We start from the raw sequence: 16,232 nt of genomic DNA, 5'->3' as shown, positions 1-16,232 counted from the left end.
GTGCAGCATCACAGTGCTACTACATGAAGTCTACATGTAACTGCACCTTGATTGGGGGATTTTAATGTTCTTTCTTGTAGCCCAGGCTATCTTGAACTCCTACAGCCAAGATTACCGACCTGGTACTTGGGTGACATGGCTGCTGCCAGTGCAGCTTTTTGATGAGGAATGCATTACTAAAGCAGTAACTACAGAACTAGCGGTGGTTTAAGTTATGTACCATGCATAACTGGTATCCTTTTGTATGACAGTAGGTTCCATGCCAGCATACTGAAAAGGTATGATAATCAGTTGCACTGTGACTTGGGACAGTGCTAAGTGGCTTTTCTCCCTCAGAGAAAATCATTTGAGGGTGATTTTTGTTCGGTCTCACTATGTTGTAATCTAGGTTGGCCTGAACTGCCTGGGATTTCTGACTTATGTCACTGCATCTGTGTTCCTCAGATTTTCAGACCACCACTGTATGTGTCTTTTGGCTTAAATATTATTAATTATTCAGGTTACTGGGACTGAATTTGAAAAAACCATTTGAAACATGAAGTTGGGCATGGTTACTCATTTCTCTAATGCCAGCTTGGGGGTGTGTGTGTGGTCAAGGCCACCTCCGGTACATATAAGTACCCAGACAGGTTGGCCTATGGATGGTGGGTGGTGGAGGTGCACATCGGGGGTGGGATGTGACCCACACAGGGAAGACAAAGTCCTTGTTTCTAATTCTATGTTGAAGTCCATGCGTGGCAATATTGAAATGCTAGCTGGATCCTTTCCCTTTGTTAGTGCTAAGATTGTATCAAGTGTCTGGACACACTGAGCTATTTGTGGCATCTAACAGGCTGTGGCTGCTATGAAAAAGATGGAAGCCTCAAAACATCAGAAATAGCCAAACAATCGTACTTCCTGCTATTAATACAACAACAATTGAAAACGGTCCTAGAGAAGCAAGCCCTCCTGACCACTTCATAGAAAAACAGTGTGTGAAAAAAAAATGCAGATGGATGGGAAAAGAATTCTACCAGAACTCAGCCTTTAAACAAGAAGGGTTCTGTGATAAGCAACAGCTGGAAACACCAGTCACAGGAAGACATCTGCATAATGCCACCCACCTGGGCCCCTAAGATAGTGGAATCTGTAGAACCCAGGGGGTGAACTCATGTTTCTAGAGCTGTAGGAAGAGGGCCATAGTTATTAATGGGCATGAAGCTCCAGCAGTGAGGGCTCTACAGTTGAGTGTACACATTAGAAGGCTGATGTCAAAGAGTAGCTGTAAGCTACGATAAAACTACAAACAAACCTCAGCTTTTGGAGCCTTATAAGGTTTGTCTCTGTTCTGTTGTTTGGTTCCTTCTAGAACCTTTTACCCATATCTTGGCCTTCTTGCCTCACCTCAATTTTTTCTTGCCACTATAAATGTGGCTCTACAGAAGACCCATGTATTGGGTAGAACACTCTTCCTCAAATAGCCTTCTCCCCAAGCATCCTTCATGTGTTTGGAGCAATGGAGGGGCCGTTTTAGGAGTTATCTAGTGTGCTCCTAATTCATACTTGTGTGACCTTGTGCAAAATTTTAAACCCAAGCACAAGTCTTGCTCAGGTGCATGGGGGGGGGGGGGGAAAATAATGAAAGGGAAAATCAAAATCTTTGGGGAGTGGAGAGACATTAAATATATGTTAATGATACAGCTTTGGAGTAAAGAAGGCTTGAGATGGGGCATAGGGGGTACAGTTTAAGCACCATTAAAAAAAGATGCCATTTAGAAAATGGTGAGTAAGACCTGAAGATGTGAGAGGATTGCACATTACATACAGACGAGTGGCCTGCAGGAGTGTGAGGGGAGGGGGGGAAAGCTCAGGGAGGCTTTGGACTAACTGCATATTGCTATGACTCTTCAGTAGACCAAGAAATTCCTAGGACACCCTGAACAGATGAGAGTCATGAACTGACTTTCCATGCTGCTTTACATCGGTCTCACCATCAGGGGAACAGTTTAAAAAACCTCTCAGTTGTAAATACCAATGGCAACAAACAAAAGGGCTGGGGACGTGGCTTAGTTGGTAGAGTGCTTACCTACTACGTGCAGTGTTTACCTACTATGTGCAATGGCTTGGGTTTGGTCCCCAGCACCACATAAAGACAGAATCGTGGCATATGCCTGTATTCTGAGGTGGAAACAGGAGGATCAGAAGCTCAAGGTCAGCCTCAGCTACATAGTGAGCTGGAGTCACCTTGGATCCTGTTTCAGCAACAAGAGAGAGAGCAAGAAAGAAGACATTGCTTGCATATAATTCCTTGTCCGTAGCCAGAAACCAGCAGCTACGGTAAGGTTGGCTGTGAAGAGGACTTACTTGAAGGTGATTTTAATTCTCCGTCCTGCCACTGACTTCCTGTCTGAGCCTGGGCAGACTTCTTATCCTCTGTGAGCTTTACACACCACAGCTCCCGAAGAGGAAGGAGCACAGGGTATAAAGCGCTCTACACAAAGGCAGGCATGGTGAATACTGAAGGAAGGTAGCTATGTCCATATTGTGGTGTTTAAAACAAATTATCACTTAGTAGCTATTTTAGCAAGTAAGATTGAATTCTATAAAGTGGGTGGTTGTTTGGAGCCATTTCCAGCAAGTTATGTAAACTGTAAATTGGGTGTTAATGTTTCTGTTGTTTGGCTAACTGGCTTTTGTCAAAGAAGCCTCCCCTCCCCCAGCTTTTAATTTCTGCCTGGTTTCTAACCTTTTGTCACATGACACCCAACCTCTTTGCAGTTCATGCCTTCCTGCCCTTGGGTCCCTAGTAGCAAACAATTTGCATATGTAGAAGTCTTAAGTTTCTGCCAAGGACTCCTTAGTTAAAGCTGAGGTAGGGGCAGTATGATTACTAAGTAAAACAATTGTCTCTGCTGATAACTTTCAAAAATACATTGGAAATGAATCTGCACATAAACTAAACTGATATTTAATGTTCTTGAACTGTAGAACCCAAGGTCTTTCCATTGGTAGTCATACATTTTTTTTTTCTCTGTCTGTGACTTACATGTTCACAGTCGTCATAAATCTTACTTTGTTCTGAGCCTCATTGTTTCAGTGTGCCCTGCAGGCAAAGGATGCTATGCCATTTCTACCATTTTGCTTTAAAACAGTGGTTCTCATCCTTCGTAATGCTGTGACTTTATAATACAGTTCCTCATACTGTGGTGACCCTTAGCCACAAAATTATTTTCATTGCTACTTCATAACTATACTTTTGCCACTGTTATGAACTGTCATGTAAATATCTGATAGGCAGGATGGTCTTAGGTGACCCCTGTGAAAGGGTTGTTCAACCCCCAAAAAGGGTCACAACCCACAGGTTGAGAACCACTGTTTTAAGAGAACTTCTTACAAATTAGCCTAAACACTGACCTAAAGGCAAAACCTGCTCCTTTGTTTTCTGAGGTTGGTCTGTTCTCTAGAATTGTTGTGATTTGGGTTTTAGGAAATTAACTTAGACTCAAGATAAATGTCACCAAATACTGTGGGATTCTAAGCACATGAGAGAGGCAGCGTGGGTGTAGGTGGAGGAGCACAGGGTGTGGGACCACGGGGTGTGGGGTTGTAGGACTAACATCAGTTCCTGTCTTCTTTGGGTTGTTCAGTCTGACCCTGTAAAGCATGTTCAGGATGACAGGCATCAGTTCCTCTGTAAAACCAGGAAGGTGTAAATCCTGACTTACGTACTTCTCTTAGTTCTGAAGATCAATCAAGGCGATGGACAGGAGGGCTGGCTGCCTACAAATCACTCTGCAAATATTATCTTGAGGTGTGTGAGAGAGCAAGCCACGACCGGGGAATGGCCAAGAGGGAATAAAGTATTTGACCTGGAAACCAAAGAAAGAGTGACTTTGTTTCTTGTCTCTTAGAAAGAGGTTTTGAATCACACTGTCATGGTTCATGCTGGCAGCCCCAGATACCTTGTCTATATTAATGGCTGGCTCATTGACAGCTCCTATGGCTTTCAGACTACAAAGAGTATCATCACAGTCTCCTTCCTCCTTTGATCTTACATGCGTCTTATTTTTGGTTAAATAGTTGTCATTTAAAGAGAAGATTAATCATAAAATGATGTAGATACCATTTAATTTAACTTTTGCAGCACAGTGCATGCCTTTCCCATCTGGTAGTATTTTTCCTTTGCCGGAGAAACTTCCTTTGACATGTTTTTACAGGTGACTCTGCTGATAGGTTTTTTTTTTTTTTTCTTTTTTGGCTTTTATAGATCTTGCTGTGTCTTTATTCTATCTTTGCTTTCTAAAGCTATTTTTGCAGGGTATAAAAGATGCTGCCTCACTGTCTTCTTGCACACATTGTTTCTAAAGAGAAATTTACTAACTTTTGTTCTACCCTGTATAGAACATTTTCCCTCCTTGAGCAATTCAAACATTTTGTAGCATTGATTTTGATTGATTTGTCTATGATGTTCCTTAAGGTTGGCTTTGTGGTCTTAACTGTGCCTGGAGTTCATTGAGAGCTTCAGATCTGTGGGTTTCATCATGTATGGAAATTCTTTAGCCATTATTTCTTTTTTAAAAAAGATTTATTTATTTTATTTACATGAGTACACTGTAGCTATTCTTAGACACACCTTAGAAGAAGGCATCAGATCCCATTACAGATGGTTGTGAGCCACCATGTGGTGGCTGGGAATTGAACTCAGGACCTCTAGGAGAGCAGTCAGTGCTCTTAACCACTGAGCCATCTTTCTAGCCCCTAGCCATTATTTCTTTGAGTGTATTTTCTGTTCTCTCTGATCCCTCCTTCAGGCATCCTGTCTGGCTGGAAAAATAAAGATATGTTTCTCATGGAGGGATTTGAGATCATTCTTGAGAGTTGGATTAAGCAGGAGATGTGGCTCCAAGATTTGGGGATTTATTTAACACCAGAGTGTTGGCATTAGGAAGAAGAACCAGAGATGCCAAGGTTGGATCATGCCTGTGTGGCCAGAGCAATAGTGGAATGAAAGGAGAGAGGCCTGGTTATGGAGGAAGAGGTGAAGTTCACTCTTAGATGTGTTAAGAAAAGCACTTTTGTGATTTTCAAGGAGAGACTTCCAAAGGAGAGTTACAAGTGTAATTTACAGATTTGAGAATTAGTCCTGGAGGGCTGGTAGATGAAGTCTACCTGTAGATACAAGTTCTAATATAGTTGGTACAGTATAAATCAGGGAAGTAGGGAGTGGGCTGGAGAGATGGTTGAGAGTGCATACTTCTGCAGAGGACAGAGTTCAGTTCTCAGCATCTAGGTGGAGGCTCACAATCATCTGGAACTTCAGTTTAGACGGATCTGTGCTCTCTTCTAGCATGTGTCGGTACCAGACATTCATGTGGTACACAGACACACAGACGCAGATGCACATGCACGCACACACACACACACACACACACACACCCATACACATAAAATAAAAACAAACAAATGTTACCCAGGCATGGTGGCACAAGCCTTTTATCTCAGCGCTTGGGAGGCAGAGTCAGGACCATCTTTGTGAGTTCAAAATCAACCTGATCTGTGTAACTAATTTTGGGCTAGCTAGAGCCACATAGGCCCTATCTCAAAAAAAAGTTCTAAAAAAAGCAAAAATAACCAAAAAAGGTCAATACAGAAACATTAAAATGAAATACATTTTAAAGGAAAACCACCCATAATTTATTCCTTAGTCTTGGTTAAATAATTCATTTTTTTTTTATAGTTGCTCACAGGCAACTGTAAATCAGACCATTGTCTTGGTGTTACTTTACCCCAGTGGGAGCCTGGTGGTGGCTGAGGAGCCAACTCCTTGCTGAAGAAGGTCAAGGGAGGCCACTGTGGGGCACTGATGTCCAACACAGAGCAGTCTGTTGTCAGTCCGTGAGATGGAACAGAGCAAAGCCTTTCCTCTGAAAAAGCAGAGCCAGGCTGTTTCTTCTGCAAACACTCTATCATGCCTGATGACCACCCTGCCACAGTAAGTCAAAACAGCCCTGTTCCAGAAACTGCTGCCTTCTGGCATCTCAGTCTTATCTTTGACCATGAGCCTTCATCTGCTAAGGTTCGGTTTCTAGAAGTTGGGCAGTGAATGGTTCAAACATCCTTGTGTTCCTGGTGCCTATACTCAAGACCATGTCGAGGGACAGCAAGTTGGCTCATCTCTCTGTCTACTGTTCCCTAGCCCCCTTTGAGACATCCTGCTGGCTTTGAACTTGATATGTAGTAGAGGATGACATTGAAACTTCTGATTTTCCTGCCTTTCTGTATACCTGGATTTATCAGCCTGCATGGTTTATATGTGCTGGGGCTCAACCTCAGGGCTTCATGCATACTAAACACCTTACTGAGCTACATCCCCAGCCGCTTTCTCTTTTTTCTTTTGTGTGTGTGTGTGTGTGTGTGTGTGTGTGTGTGTGTTCATGTATGTAACTAAGGCATGGGTTTGTCACATCTTGTGTGTGGAGGTCAAAACTTCTAGTGTAGTTCTTGACCATCAGCCTTTTTTGAGATAGGCTCTCTCTGTTGTCTGTGGATGTGTCCTCTTATAGAAGTGCTGAGATTCAGATATGTACTACTGTACCTAGCTCTGTGTGAATTCTGGGGTTCAGAACTCAGGTCCTCATACTTGTGTGGCAAGAACTTCACCCACCAGAGCCATCTCTGCAGACCAACACTTCTTGTTTGTTTGTTTGTTTGTTTGTTTGCTTTTGCTTTCCGAGACAGGGTTTCTCTGTATAGCCCTGGCTGTCCTGGAACTCTGTAGACCAGGCTGGCCTCGAACTCAGAAATCCACCTGCCTCTGCCTCCCAAGTGCTGGGATTAAAGGTGTGCGCCACCCTGCTATCAGACAAATACTTCTTATAAAGCCACTAATGCCATCATGACAATGACTCCTCATGACTTCTTTTAGGCGTAATTATTTCCCAAATACTCTACCATTAAATACTATCAATACAGGACCTTGAGGACTAAGTCCCCAACTCTTGAACTTGAAGGGTACACATTCAAACTACAGCAGTGTGTTCATGTTCCTCTGGGACCAGATTTCACAACTTCTCATTTTACAGAATGGAAAGCTTACACCCACTAAACAACTCCAACTGCCTACCTTCCCTGGTTCCCAGGAACCACCCTTCTACTGTTTCAGTGCAAACAAGTTTTGACTACTTTAGATAGTCCTTACAAACAGTATCATTGCAAACATGCCTCCTTGTGACTGGCTTATTTCACCTTGCAACACCTCCTCGAGATTCAACCATGTTGTAACCTGCATTAGGACTTTATTTTGAAGGCTTACTAGTATCCATATGCGCAGTGTACTGGTTAGTTTTGTCAACTTGACATAAGCTAGAGTTATCAGAGAAGAGTGTCGATTGAGAAAATGCCTCTATTAGATCGGGCTATAGGCAAGCCTGTAAGACATTTTCTTAATTAGTGAGTGATGTGAGAAGGCCCAATCCATTGTGGGTGGAGATACTCCTGGGCTGGTGGTCCTGGGTTCTATAAGAAAGCAGCCTAAGCAAGCCAGTAAGCAGCATTCCTCCGTGGCTTCTGCATCAGCCCATGTCTTCAGGTTTCTGCCTTTTTTGAGTTTCTGTCCTGACTTTCTTTAATGATGAACAGCAATGTGGAAAACGCAAGCCAAACAAACCCTTTCCTCCCAATACTACGTTGGTCATGGTGTTTCATGACAGCAATAGTAACCCTAACTAAGATATGCAGAAGCCATCTTGTGTGTATTCACTCACCTGGAGGGCACCAGTTATTTCTACGTCTTCGCTGTTGTATAATCTGTAGGAGACACGATAGTTAGGTTACCGTGTGGGTGGATGGTAGGAAGGCAACAGTCATGGCAGAAAGACTGAATTGGATCTGTTGAGACTCATTCATGCTCATTGCCATGATTGGAAATACAGCTCAGCTCTCTTCCCCTGCTGTTAGAAGCCTTCCTACTCACCCAGACCACTTTTCTAACCCAGTACACTATCTGTGCATCTTCTCTCTTTCAGTGAGTTGAAGATCCCTTGAGCAGTTCCAGCCCTGTGCTGGTCATTCTTCCAGGGAGGAAGTGGGTGTTCTTCCAGTAAACCGGAGGCTCTCGGGGAAGTGTATGTTTGATTTACTATTCCTGGTACTATAAGTTTAAATGTTTATGAATATTTAAAACTGAGCTGAAAGCATCCTATTCATGATGCTAGAATCTGTGAGGCCTATCCTTAAAAAAAAAAAAAATTAACAGCAAGATTTCTTGGCTGGTGAAAGGTGTCATGTGTGAGGCTCTTGTTCTCAGCTTACCTGCAGCTGAGTGGGTACAGAACTCGAGGTTTGTCAAATAGAATCTGGGGGCACAGGTCTGGCCGACACAAGAGGGTAGAGCAGGAGTCCCCCTACCCAGCCTGGTTTTACAAGGAGGCAATCTGCCAGAAGGCACCCAGCCGAGCCCACCGGACTAGGCGGGCAGTGACCACCGTGCGGCTGGCCGCCTAGTCCCAGACATTCCGCTCCTGCCACTGGAATGCACAGACAGGGCTTCTTGTTGGCCTTTGGCGGCTCCCGGGCTCTCGTGGCATGGCCTTCCAGTGGGTGGAGCGGGGCGGAGCATCGGAAGCGGGACCTTTAAATTGGTCGCCAATGTGCGGTCCTACACCCTCGCCTGACCCAGCGTACCCTGGTTATCTCGCGGCTCGCAGATCCCGACAGGTCGTCAAGCCTATCATGTTGCTCTCAGCCCCCTTACGCCACCTCCCGGGATTTCTGCTGCTGCTCTGGCCACTGCTGCTCCTGCCGCCCCCGGCTGCTCCTGCACGTTTGGCCCGTGCGAGCATCCGCCGACTGGGGACACGAGTCCCAGGGGGCAGTCCCGGGCATCTCTCAGCTCTGGCTACTTCCACTCGCGCGCCGTATTCCGGGGTCCGCGGATCAGGTACAGCGGGGTGGATGGGGGACCGCTCTGCCAGAGAGGATGCCACAGCCATGGCTGGAGAAGGGAAAAGGGATCGGAGACCCAGGAAGGTGACATGCCACATCTAAAGTGCCTTTATCCCAGCCTCAGGCAGGCAGGCTGCTGGAGGAAACAGCCTTCTCCCTGCAATCCTGCTCAGAAACTGAGGGTCCGACAACGCAGGGGAGGGGGTAGGGTTAGAGTGGAAGGTCATGCGTACGACCATGATAGCGTCTGGTATCCTGAACTTCCTTGTGATTTGGGAAGGGGGCATCGCGCACCTGTAGGAGTGCCAGCCAGGGAAGGGGGGGCTCCCAGCTCTAACTGGCCTTGATCTCTTGGTTAGGGAGAGCAAACTTTTCCTGACACTCTGTAGTTACCTGGAAATCTATTTTGCGACTATTTTGCGTTCACTGTGTGTGCCTTTTTGCCTAAGAAGAAAGGGTCTAAAGGGGACCCAGGATTGGAAGAAGGAATGACCTTAGTAGAGGTGTGTGAAGCGAGACTAGGAAAGCAAACCAAGCTGCCATTTAAGTGTCCAGGTAGGGTCCTGTTCTATAACCATATCAGTGCTTTACTCTGTTCTGCCCCAGAGCCGGTCTTCTGCTTATGCCGACTGGGTCCCACACTCCAAACTGTACTCTGTCGATCCCCAAAGAACCAGGCAGGTCTGGTCTTTGACGAAGAACTCCATAGGTCTCCCCCCCCCCACCACCACCACACACACACTAACTTTGCTCTAAGCAGAACAAACCTATATAGAACCCATAGAAGCTGATAGGCACCTGTCATGAAACCTCACAACACATATAGGGACCCCAAGGCCTAACAGTGAAAGAACCCAGAAAATCACCATCAGATCCCCTGAGCGAAACTCAGAGCCCCTAAAAGTCAAACAAGGGCTCCATGCACTGTACAGCTTTCCAAACTTTCTGTACCATTTACAGAAGGTTGTCTTTTCCTTACTCAGATACCCAGCTCTAGTCTATCTGGTCTTGACTTGAAAGAGGCTGTGGCAAATCACATTTTAGGTGGCTAAGCTCACCTGGCCAGCGATGCTGTCTGGCTAATTCGCATGGTCTATCCCCTCCTGTGTTTTGCTGGCTATGTCGAGAATCAGCTTAGGAAACTCTCCATCATACCTGATTTGAAATCCCAGATTTAAAATTGCAAGAACATCAGCACCTAGATGGGGCAAGGGGGACCATGCAAGTTAAGTAAACCACCAGAGTTATGCCCACAAGCCCACTTCCTCTTTTCTTTCGAGTCAGACTGCCGATCGTGGGACTGAGATTACAGAACAGTGTGTACCTTTGCTGAGGGAGTAGAGATGAGCAAAGAGCTTTCATGGTCATGGGATTAATTGTTGCCACCCTGGCCAAGATTCCTGTATTACTTTTCTTTTGCTTACAGAACAAATGATCATGGAATTTAGTGACTGAAATCAATGTGGAGTATTACCTTACAGTTCTGTTGGTTGGAGTCTGATGCTGTTTCTGCCTGGGCTGATAGCAAGGTGTTGGCAGGGCTTGCATCCCTGTCCTTTTGGGAGGGAGGCACCAGAGAGAAGTACTTGCCCGCCTTTCAAGCTTCTTAGAAGCCTCTGTGGTTCTTGGCTCCACTCTGTCTTCCCTCTTCAGAAGGAGCAACAGCAGCTTGAGCCTGTCTCCCATCGTGCTCTCTCAGACCCTCTTCGTCTAGCCTCTTCTACTTTTAGGGACCTTGGTAATTCTCTTGAATCCATCTGAGAAATTCTAGGCCAACTTCCTCATCAAAAGCTCTCTGATCACAGCTGCAGTCTTTTGCTCTGTTTAGCAGTATTCGTGGGAAGCCCCTGGAATAAGGACAGGAGTTGTTCTGCCTATCACATCTCAGAGCTTTCTCCCACAAATAGAAGATTTATTTGGAAAACCAAACAGAGAAGGATAGAATCAGGCATGCTTAGTTACAAGGACATACGGGTTTGTAGGGACATCACTTGGGAGTCAGTGTAAGCATTGTAACATAACGCTTACACCATGATGCTTTTTCCTTCATCTCCAACCATGCAAAAAATGTATAGACCTATGTCCAGGTAAGATTTTCTATCCAAGTCCTTTCCCTTGCTCTTGATCCCTGGAAATCTTGAAGGAAATTGTGGAGTTGTTTTTAAAAGTGATTTGTAATTCCCCTTGACTTAACCAAACACATGACATACACAGCATCTTTTGGATGGTGGCTCAAAGTCAACATGCGAACGTTGGCTGGGCACATGAGATAATGTTGATTTTTTTTTTTTTTTTTTTTTTTGTGGTGGAAAACTTTGCCTCACAGGGAGCAGCTGCTGGGTACTGGAAAGGCCTTGGGGCTGGGAGACAGGAGTCATGGAGACCAGGCTTACACTTCTGCTTTTCAGGGTTTCTCCTCCCAAACCTCTGCTAAATGTGACTAATTGCCTAGTTCATAGGATCCAGTGTTAGCATGCTGGGATCCCTACAGTGCTTATCTTTCAGGGTAAGGTGGTACTTTATTAATGCAATGTATCCAGCTGATAAGGTAAAACCAAAAAGTTAAAATTCTTCTTTTTGAAAACAAAATTTGAAGGCTGTGTGGTAGCACATGTCTTTAACCTTGGGAAGTGGAGGCAGGATTAGAGTGAGCTCAAGGTCATCCTTGGCTACATATGTCAGTTAGAGGCTAACCTGGTCTATAGGAGGTCCCATCTCAAAAAAAGAATAATAATTAAGCACATAGATAGACTGATATGTGGATAAGTAACTGAAGGGCTGGGGATGTAGCTCAGTGGTAAAATACTTGCCTAGGGTACACAAGATTCTGGGCTTGATTCCAGCTCTTAGAATGAAACAACAGCAACAAATAACACCCAGCAATGACAGAGGGAAAAAATCTCTGTCCCAGACAAAGCCTTTCCTCTCAGAAATGACTTAGTCTAAATACTTTGTTTTTTTAAAAACGGAGTTCACTTGTTTTTTCTGAGAGTACTTTACTCTGTATCTTAACCGTGCTTTCCTCTCCCTTAGCCTCCTAAGTACTCTAAAGACAGCTGGTGCCACCATTCACAGCTAAGAATTGGTTTTGGATCTACCTACCGACTGAGCAAATAGCATCAGTCTGTCCGTTTATAGGAAAGAAGGAGCTTTGACACTTCCCAAGGACCCCACTTTCACCTAGGGCTGTGGTGTGTGTGTGTGTGTGTGTGTGTGTGTACGTGTGTGTGTATGTGTGTGTCCTTGCAGTCCTTTGCGTGTTGGTTGAAAGCGGAGAATGGCTTGAAAAGGAGATGTGATAACTGGATTCTCTCCCATCTAGTGCTGACAGTGGATTCAGTTTGGTTGGTTGAGAGAAGGCTGTGCACGTCAGGTTGGAGGAAGCAGTAAAGACTAAAAGAGACAGAGAGAATAAATGGCGATGAACATGTGTTGACTTACTGGAGGCATAAGCTGCCTTTCTGTAGAAAGAACGTAAGAGCTTTGAAGCCGATGATTCCTCTTTTCTGCCATTGTGGTAGAGGTGTAGGCAAGTAACAAGGGAAAAATGCAAAGAGAAGTGGCCAGGAGAGTTCTGGGGGAAGTAGAAGAGGTGCCAGGTCATGGTCCCTGCTCCTTCACACAAGAGATGCTCCCAAAGACTGACATGCAGTATGTGTGTTAGGTGAAGTCCTTGCCCCACTGTTTCAGCCAAGTGCCAAGAAGGGCCTGGAGTCCCTTCCGTACCAGGACTTACAAAGACTCTCGGGGACAGAACTTTAAATGGTGGGATAAGTCCTCAAGTAAAATGTTGGGGAGGCTCAAGGCCTGGGTGATTTTAACAGCAGAGGGAGGATGGCTTCCAGGAAGGAAGCAGGCAATGGTACTGCTGGGATCAGGGGATGCTCCTGGGTCTAGCTTCCTGGAATCCCAGAGTTCTCTGGGAGTGTGAACTGTCACATTTCTGATCGTGATCTGACCAAGGCTTAGCCTTTTGTGTTCTCTATAACCTTCTTTGCAGGTGTTTGCAAGAGCAGGCCTTTGGACTTGGTGTTTATCATTGATAGTTCTCGTAGCGTCCGGCCTCTGGAATTCACCAAGGTGAAGACCTTTGTCTCCCGCATCATCGACACTCTGGACATCGGGGCTGCAGACACGAGGGTGGCTGTGGTGAACTATGCCAGCACTGTGAAGATAGAGTTTCAGCTCAACACCTATTCAGACAAGCAGGCCCTGAAACAGGCTGTGGCACGGATCATACCCTTGTCAACAGGCACCATGTCAGGGCTAGCTATCCAGACGGCGATGGAGGAAGCCTTCACTGTGGAGGCTGGAGCTCGGGGGCCCACGTCTAACATCCCCAAGGTAGCTATTATCGTGACAGATGGAAGGCCCCAGGACCAGGTGAATGAGGTGGCTGCCCGAGCCCGGGCATCTGGCATTGAGCTGTATGCTGTGGGTGTGGACCGGGCAGATATGGAGTCCCTCAAGATGATGGCTAGCAAGCCCCTGGAAGAGCACGTCTTCTACGTGGAGACCTATGGAGTCATTGAGAAGCTCTCTGCTAGATTCCAGGAAACCTTTTGTGGTAAGCTGCCAAGTCTTAGCTTCCAGCTAGCAAGTTTATATTTTTGTGTGTCTGGAAATTGTTTTTTAAGATTTATCTTTAGTTATGTGTATATGAGTGTGGGTACTGGATGAAGTCAGTGACCTCAAATCCCCTAGTACTGGAGTTGTATGCAGTCGTGAGCCACCCCAGTTGGGCACTGGGAACCAAAGTTGGGTCTTCTGCAAGAGAAGTCTGTGCTCTTAAGTGCTGAGCCAATGTTCCAGCCCCCTGAAAAAAGAAGAGTATTCATTTTGGGGAGTGGGGGTAGAAATTTTCTGGAAGAATTATACACATGCAATGTTTTTTGATGCTAAAAAAAAAAAAAAAAACAACCTAAACACATGGTGTTGGTTTAGAAGTACAAGGCTGTACTATATGTAACTTGGTTTGCTCATAAAACCTTCATGTTTGCGTTAGACATGTTAAGTTCTGGAAATAACCAGAATAAACAATCCTGCCGCTCCCCGATGGGGTCAGAAATAAAACCCAAACCCCAAACACCCAAACTCAAGACATGTCTTCTGTCCGCCCCTTCCCCACCATTAACATTCCTCTCCTCGCCTCCAAATGTTTCCTTTAGCTTTGCATCTTCGGATTTAACAGCACCCTACTGTTCTCCAGCAGAAGCTGGAGTGGCATCTGCCCTGCGAGAATCAGTGGGCTCTACCCTAATGTCTCTGGCCATGTGCATTTAGTTAATAACACTTGTTTTCAGATTCGACTCTGCTTATTCTTTTGTGGAATAATTGGATTAGAGACCAGAAGAGTTGGGGTTTCTGATTCACTTAAGAGACACAAGAAACAAATTAAAAACAAATCATCCTGTTAATCTTCTATTCTTTCTTTTGGATGACATTTGAATAGGAACATGCTAATTTTATTAGAATTTTTTCAAGAATTAATCAGATGCAATGGTATGAACCTATTCAGTGCTGGAAATTGCCCCCCTCTGCCCCCAATCAGGATGTGGTCTGGGTGTGGTACAATACTTGAGAGATCGAGTTCAAGGCCAGCCTCAGCTACATCCTGAATTCGAGGCCAGCCTTGGTTACATGAGACCCTGCCATAAAAAAGAAAAATCGAAAAGAAAGCTATAGAAACTTAAAAAAAAAAAGAATCATGGTTTGCGGAAGTCACTTTTTAAAAGATGTGATGATCATCTGAAAGTCTCTGTAGAATTGTTGAAGGAAGTGTGATACCTTTCCAACTTAAGTGAATTCCTAAGCATAGACAGTTTTTGCCATGCACACTCTGTGCCTATTCATATTGACCACCACATACAAAGTTAAAGGTAGCTCCTCCTGGCCTTCTGATACCTATGGTGAAGAGACATGCAAGTGAGCCAGGAGCTACAATTGTAAATATCAATGAGACTTTCTATCTAAACTAATGCAGAGCCCAGAATCATCACTTGGTCGGGAAATGGGAGATGAAGCTTTGGCTTCATCTCTGCCAGACCTGGCTGGGATCCCCCTGTCTTCCGTGTCCCGGGACACTAGGCCTTCACAAAAACACCATTGGCTATGATGGCATCTACTTGGCATTTACTAGGTTCTAGAAAGAAAGTGGCTTTCTTTCTTTTTCCCAGAAAACCCCCTCAAGCTGTGGGTGAGGGCTGCTCCAACAGAACTCTGGTCTGTGGCTAAGTCCGGTCTTAAAGTTAGCAACTGGGGGTGGGCTCAAAGGCTGTAAAGTAATAGTGGTGAGTGGCAATCTTATCCCTCTCTTACAAAAGACCTACTTGTTCTGGGGGTGGGGAGGAATGTCTTCTCTGGAAAAAACGACTGAGGGGCAGCTTGTTGTAGTCAACGGCTGGAAAGATCACTCCACAAAAAGGCACTCCTTGGGAAAATATTAGCCTTGTCCTACTGCCAAGGGCACTGGAGGCGGGGTTACCTGCCACAGGCGTGCTAGTCTCTCTCCTCTAACAGGCCTTAGTTTTGTAGAAATGACTAAATTCATTGATTTGTCTTTTAAAACACGTCACTGGGTGTGGGAAGGAGGGCATTCCAATGAAATACAAATGTTTCCAGGAGCAAAAGGATGGAGATGTGATCTAGCTGACATAATCTCATGCTTTTCTTTTTATCTCTTTGCATTTACGATTCAAATCGTCATCTTTGAAGCTACTAATAACCCAAGTAGATACGTGGGCTTTAGACTCCTTCCGGGCATGCACAAGGAGGTTGTTAGTTGAATGGCCTTGCGCTGTTTACATGCGCAAGCATGTTTCACTTGCCCCAATGTGAGTCAGGGCCAGGAGGATAGGCATGCTTGTGTTTCAGTTCCCTTTAGGCACAAAATGTGGAGCTGTTGCACACCAGGTTTCGGTTACCGTGGGTCCGCTAGCTCATAGAACTCTCGACAGTGCATTATTGTCTCCTTGACTCTTAGGGTCCAGAGGCAACAATAGTTTTTTAGGGTACACAACTCAACCAAATACAGCATGATGTTATCTGACCCATGAAAATGTTTGATTCTAGCAGATCCAAACTCAGAATTAACTTTCTCCTTTGAGAGTTGGTATAGCAGCCGGGCAGTGGTGGCATACACCTTTAATCCCAGCACTTGGGAGGCAGAGGCAGGTGGATTTCTGAGTTCCAGGATAGCCTGGTCTACAGAGTGAGTTCCAGGACAGCCAGGACTACACAGAGACTGTCTCGAACAAGAGAGAGAGAGAGAGAGAGAGAGAGAGAGAGAGAGAGAGAGAGAGAGAGAGAGA

General features: G+C 45.2%; 1 protein-coding gene across 1 annotated transcript in view; it reads left to right on the top strand.

Annotated features, from left to right (window-relative positions):
- The first annotated feature begins 8,709 nt into the window (after positions 1-8,709).
- Positions 8,710-16,232, top strand: part of Matn3 (matrilin 3) — a 19,373-nt gene continuing 11,850 nt past the window's right edge. Inside the window, exons 1-2 of the mRNA XM_028772249.1 lie at positions 8,710-8,917; positions 12,923-13,489. Coding sequence (XP_028628082.1) covers positions 8,710-8,917; positions 12,923-13,489 — 775 coding nt within the window. The remainder of the gene's footprint in view (positions 8,918-12,922; positions 13,490-16,232) is intronic.

This window comes from Grammomys surdaster, unplaced genomic scaffold (genome assembly GCF_004785775.1).
Source record: "Grammomys surdaster isolate TR1022 unplaced genomic scaffold, NIH_TR_1.0 212, whole genome shotgun sequence".
Taxonomy (NCBI): Eukaryota; Metazoa; Chordata; class Mammalia; order Rodentia; family Muridae; genus Grammomys; species Grammomys surdaster.
The sequence above is the reverse complement of the archived record's forward strand: the minus strand, read 5'-3'. Positions and strand labels throughout refer to the sequence as shown.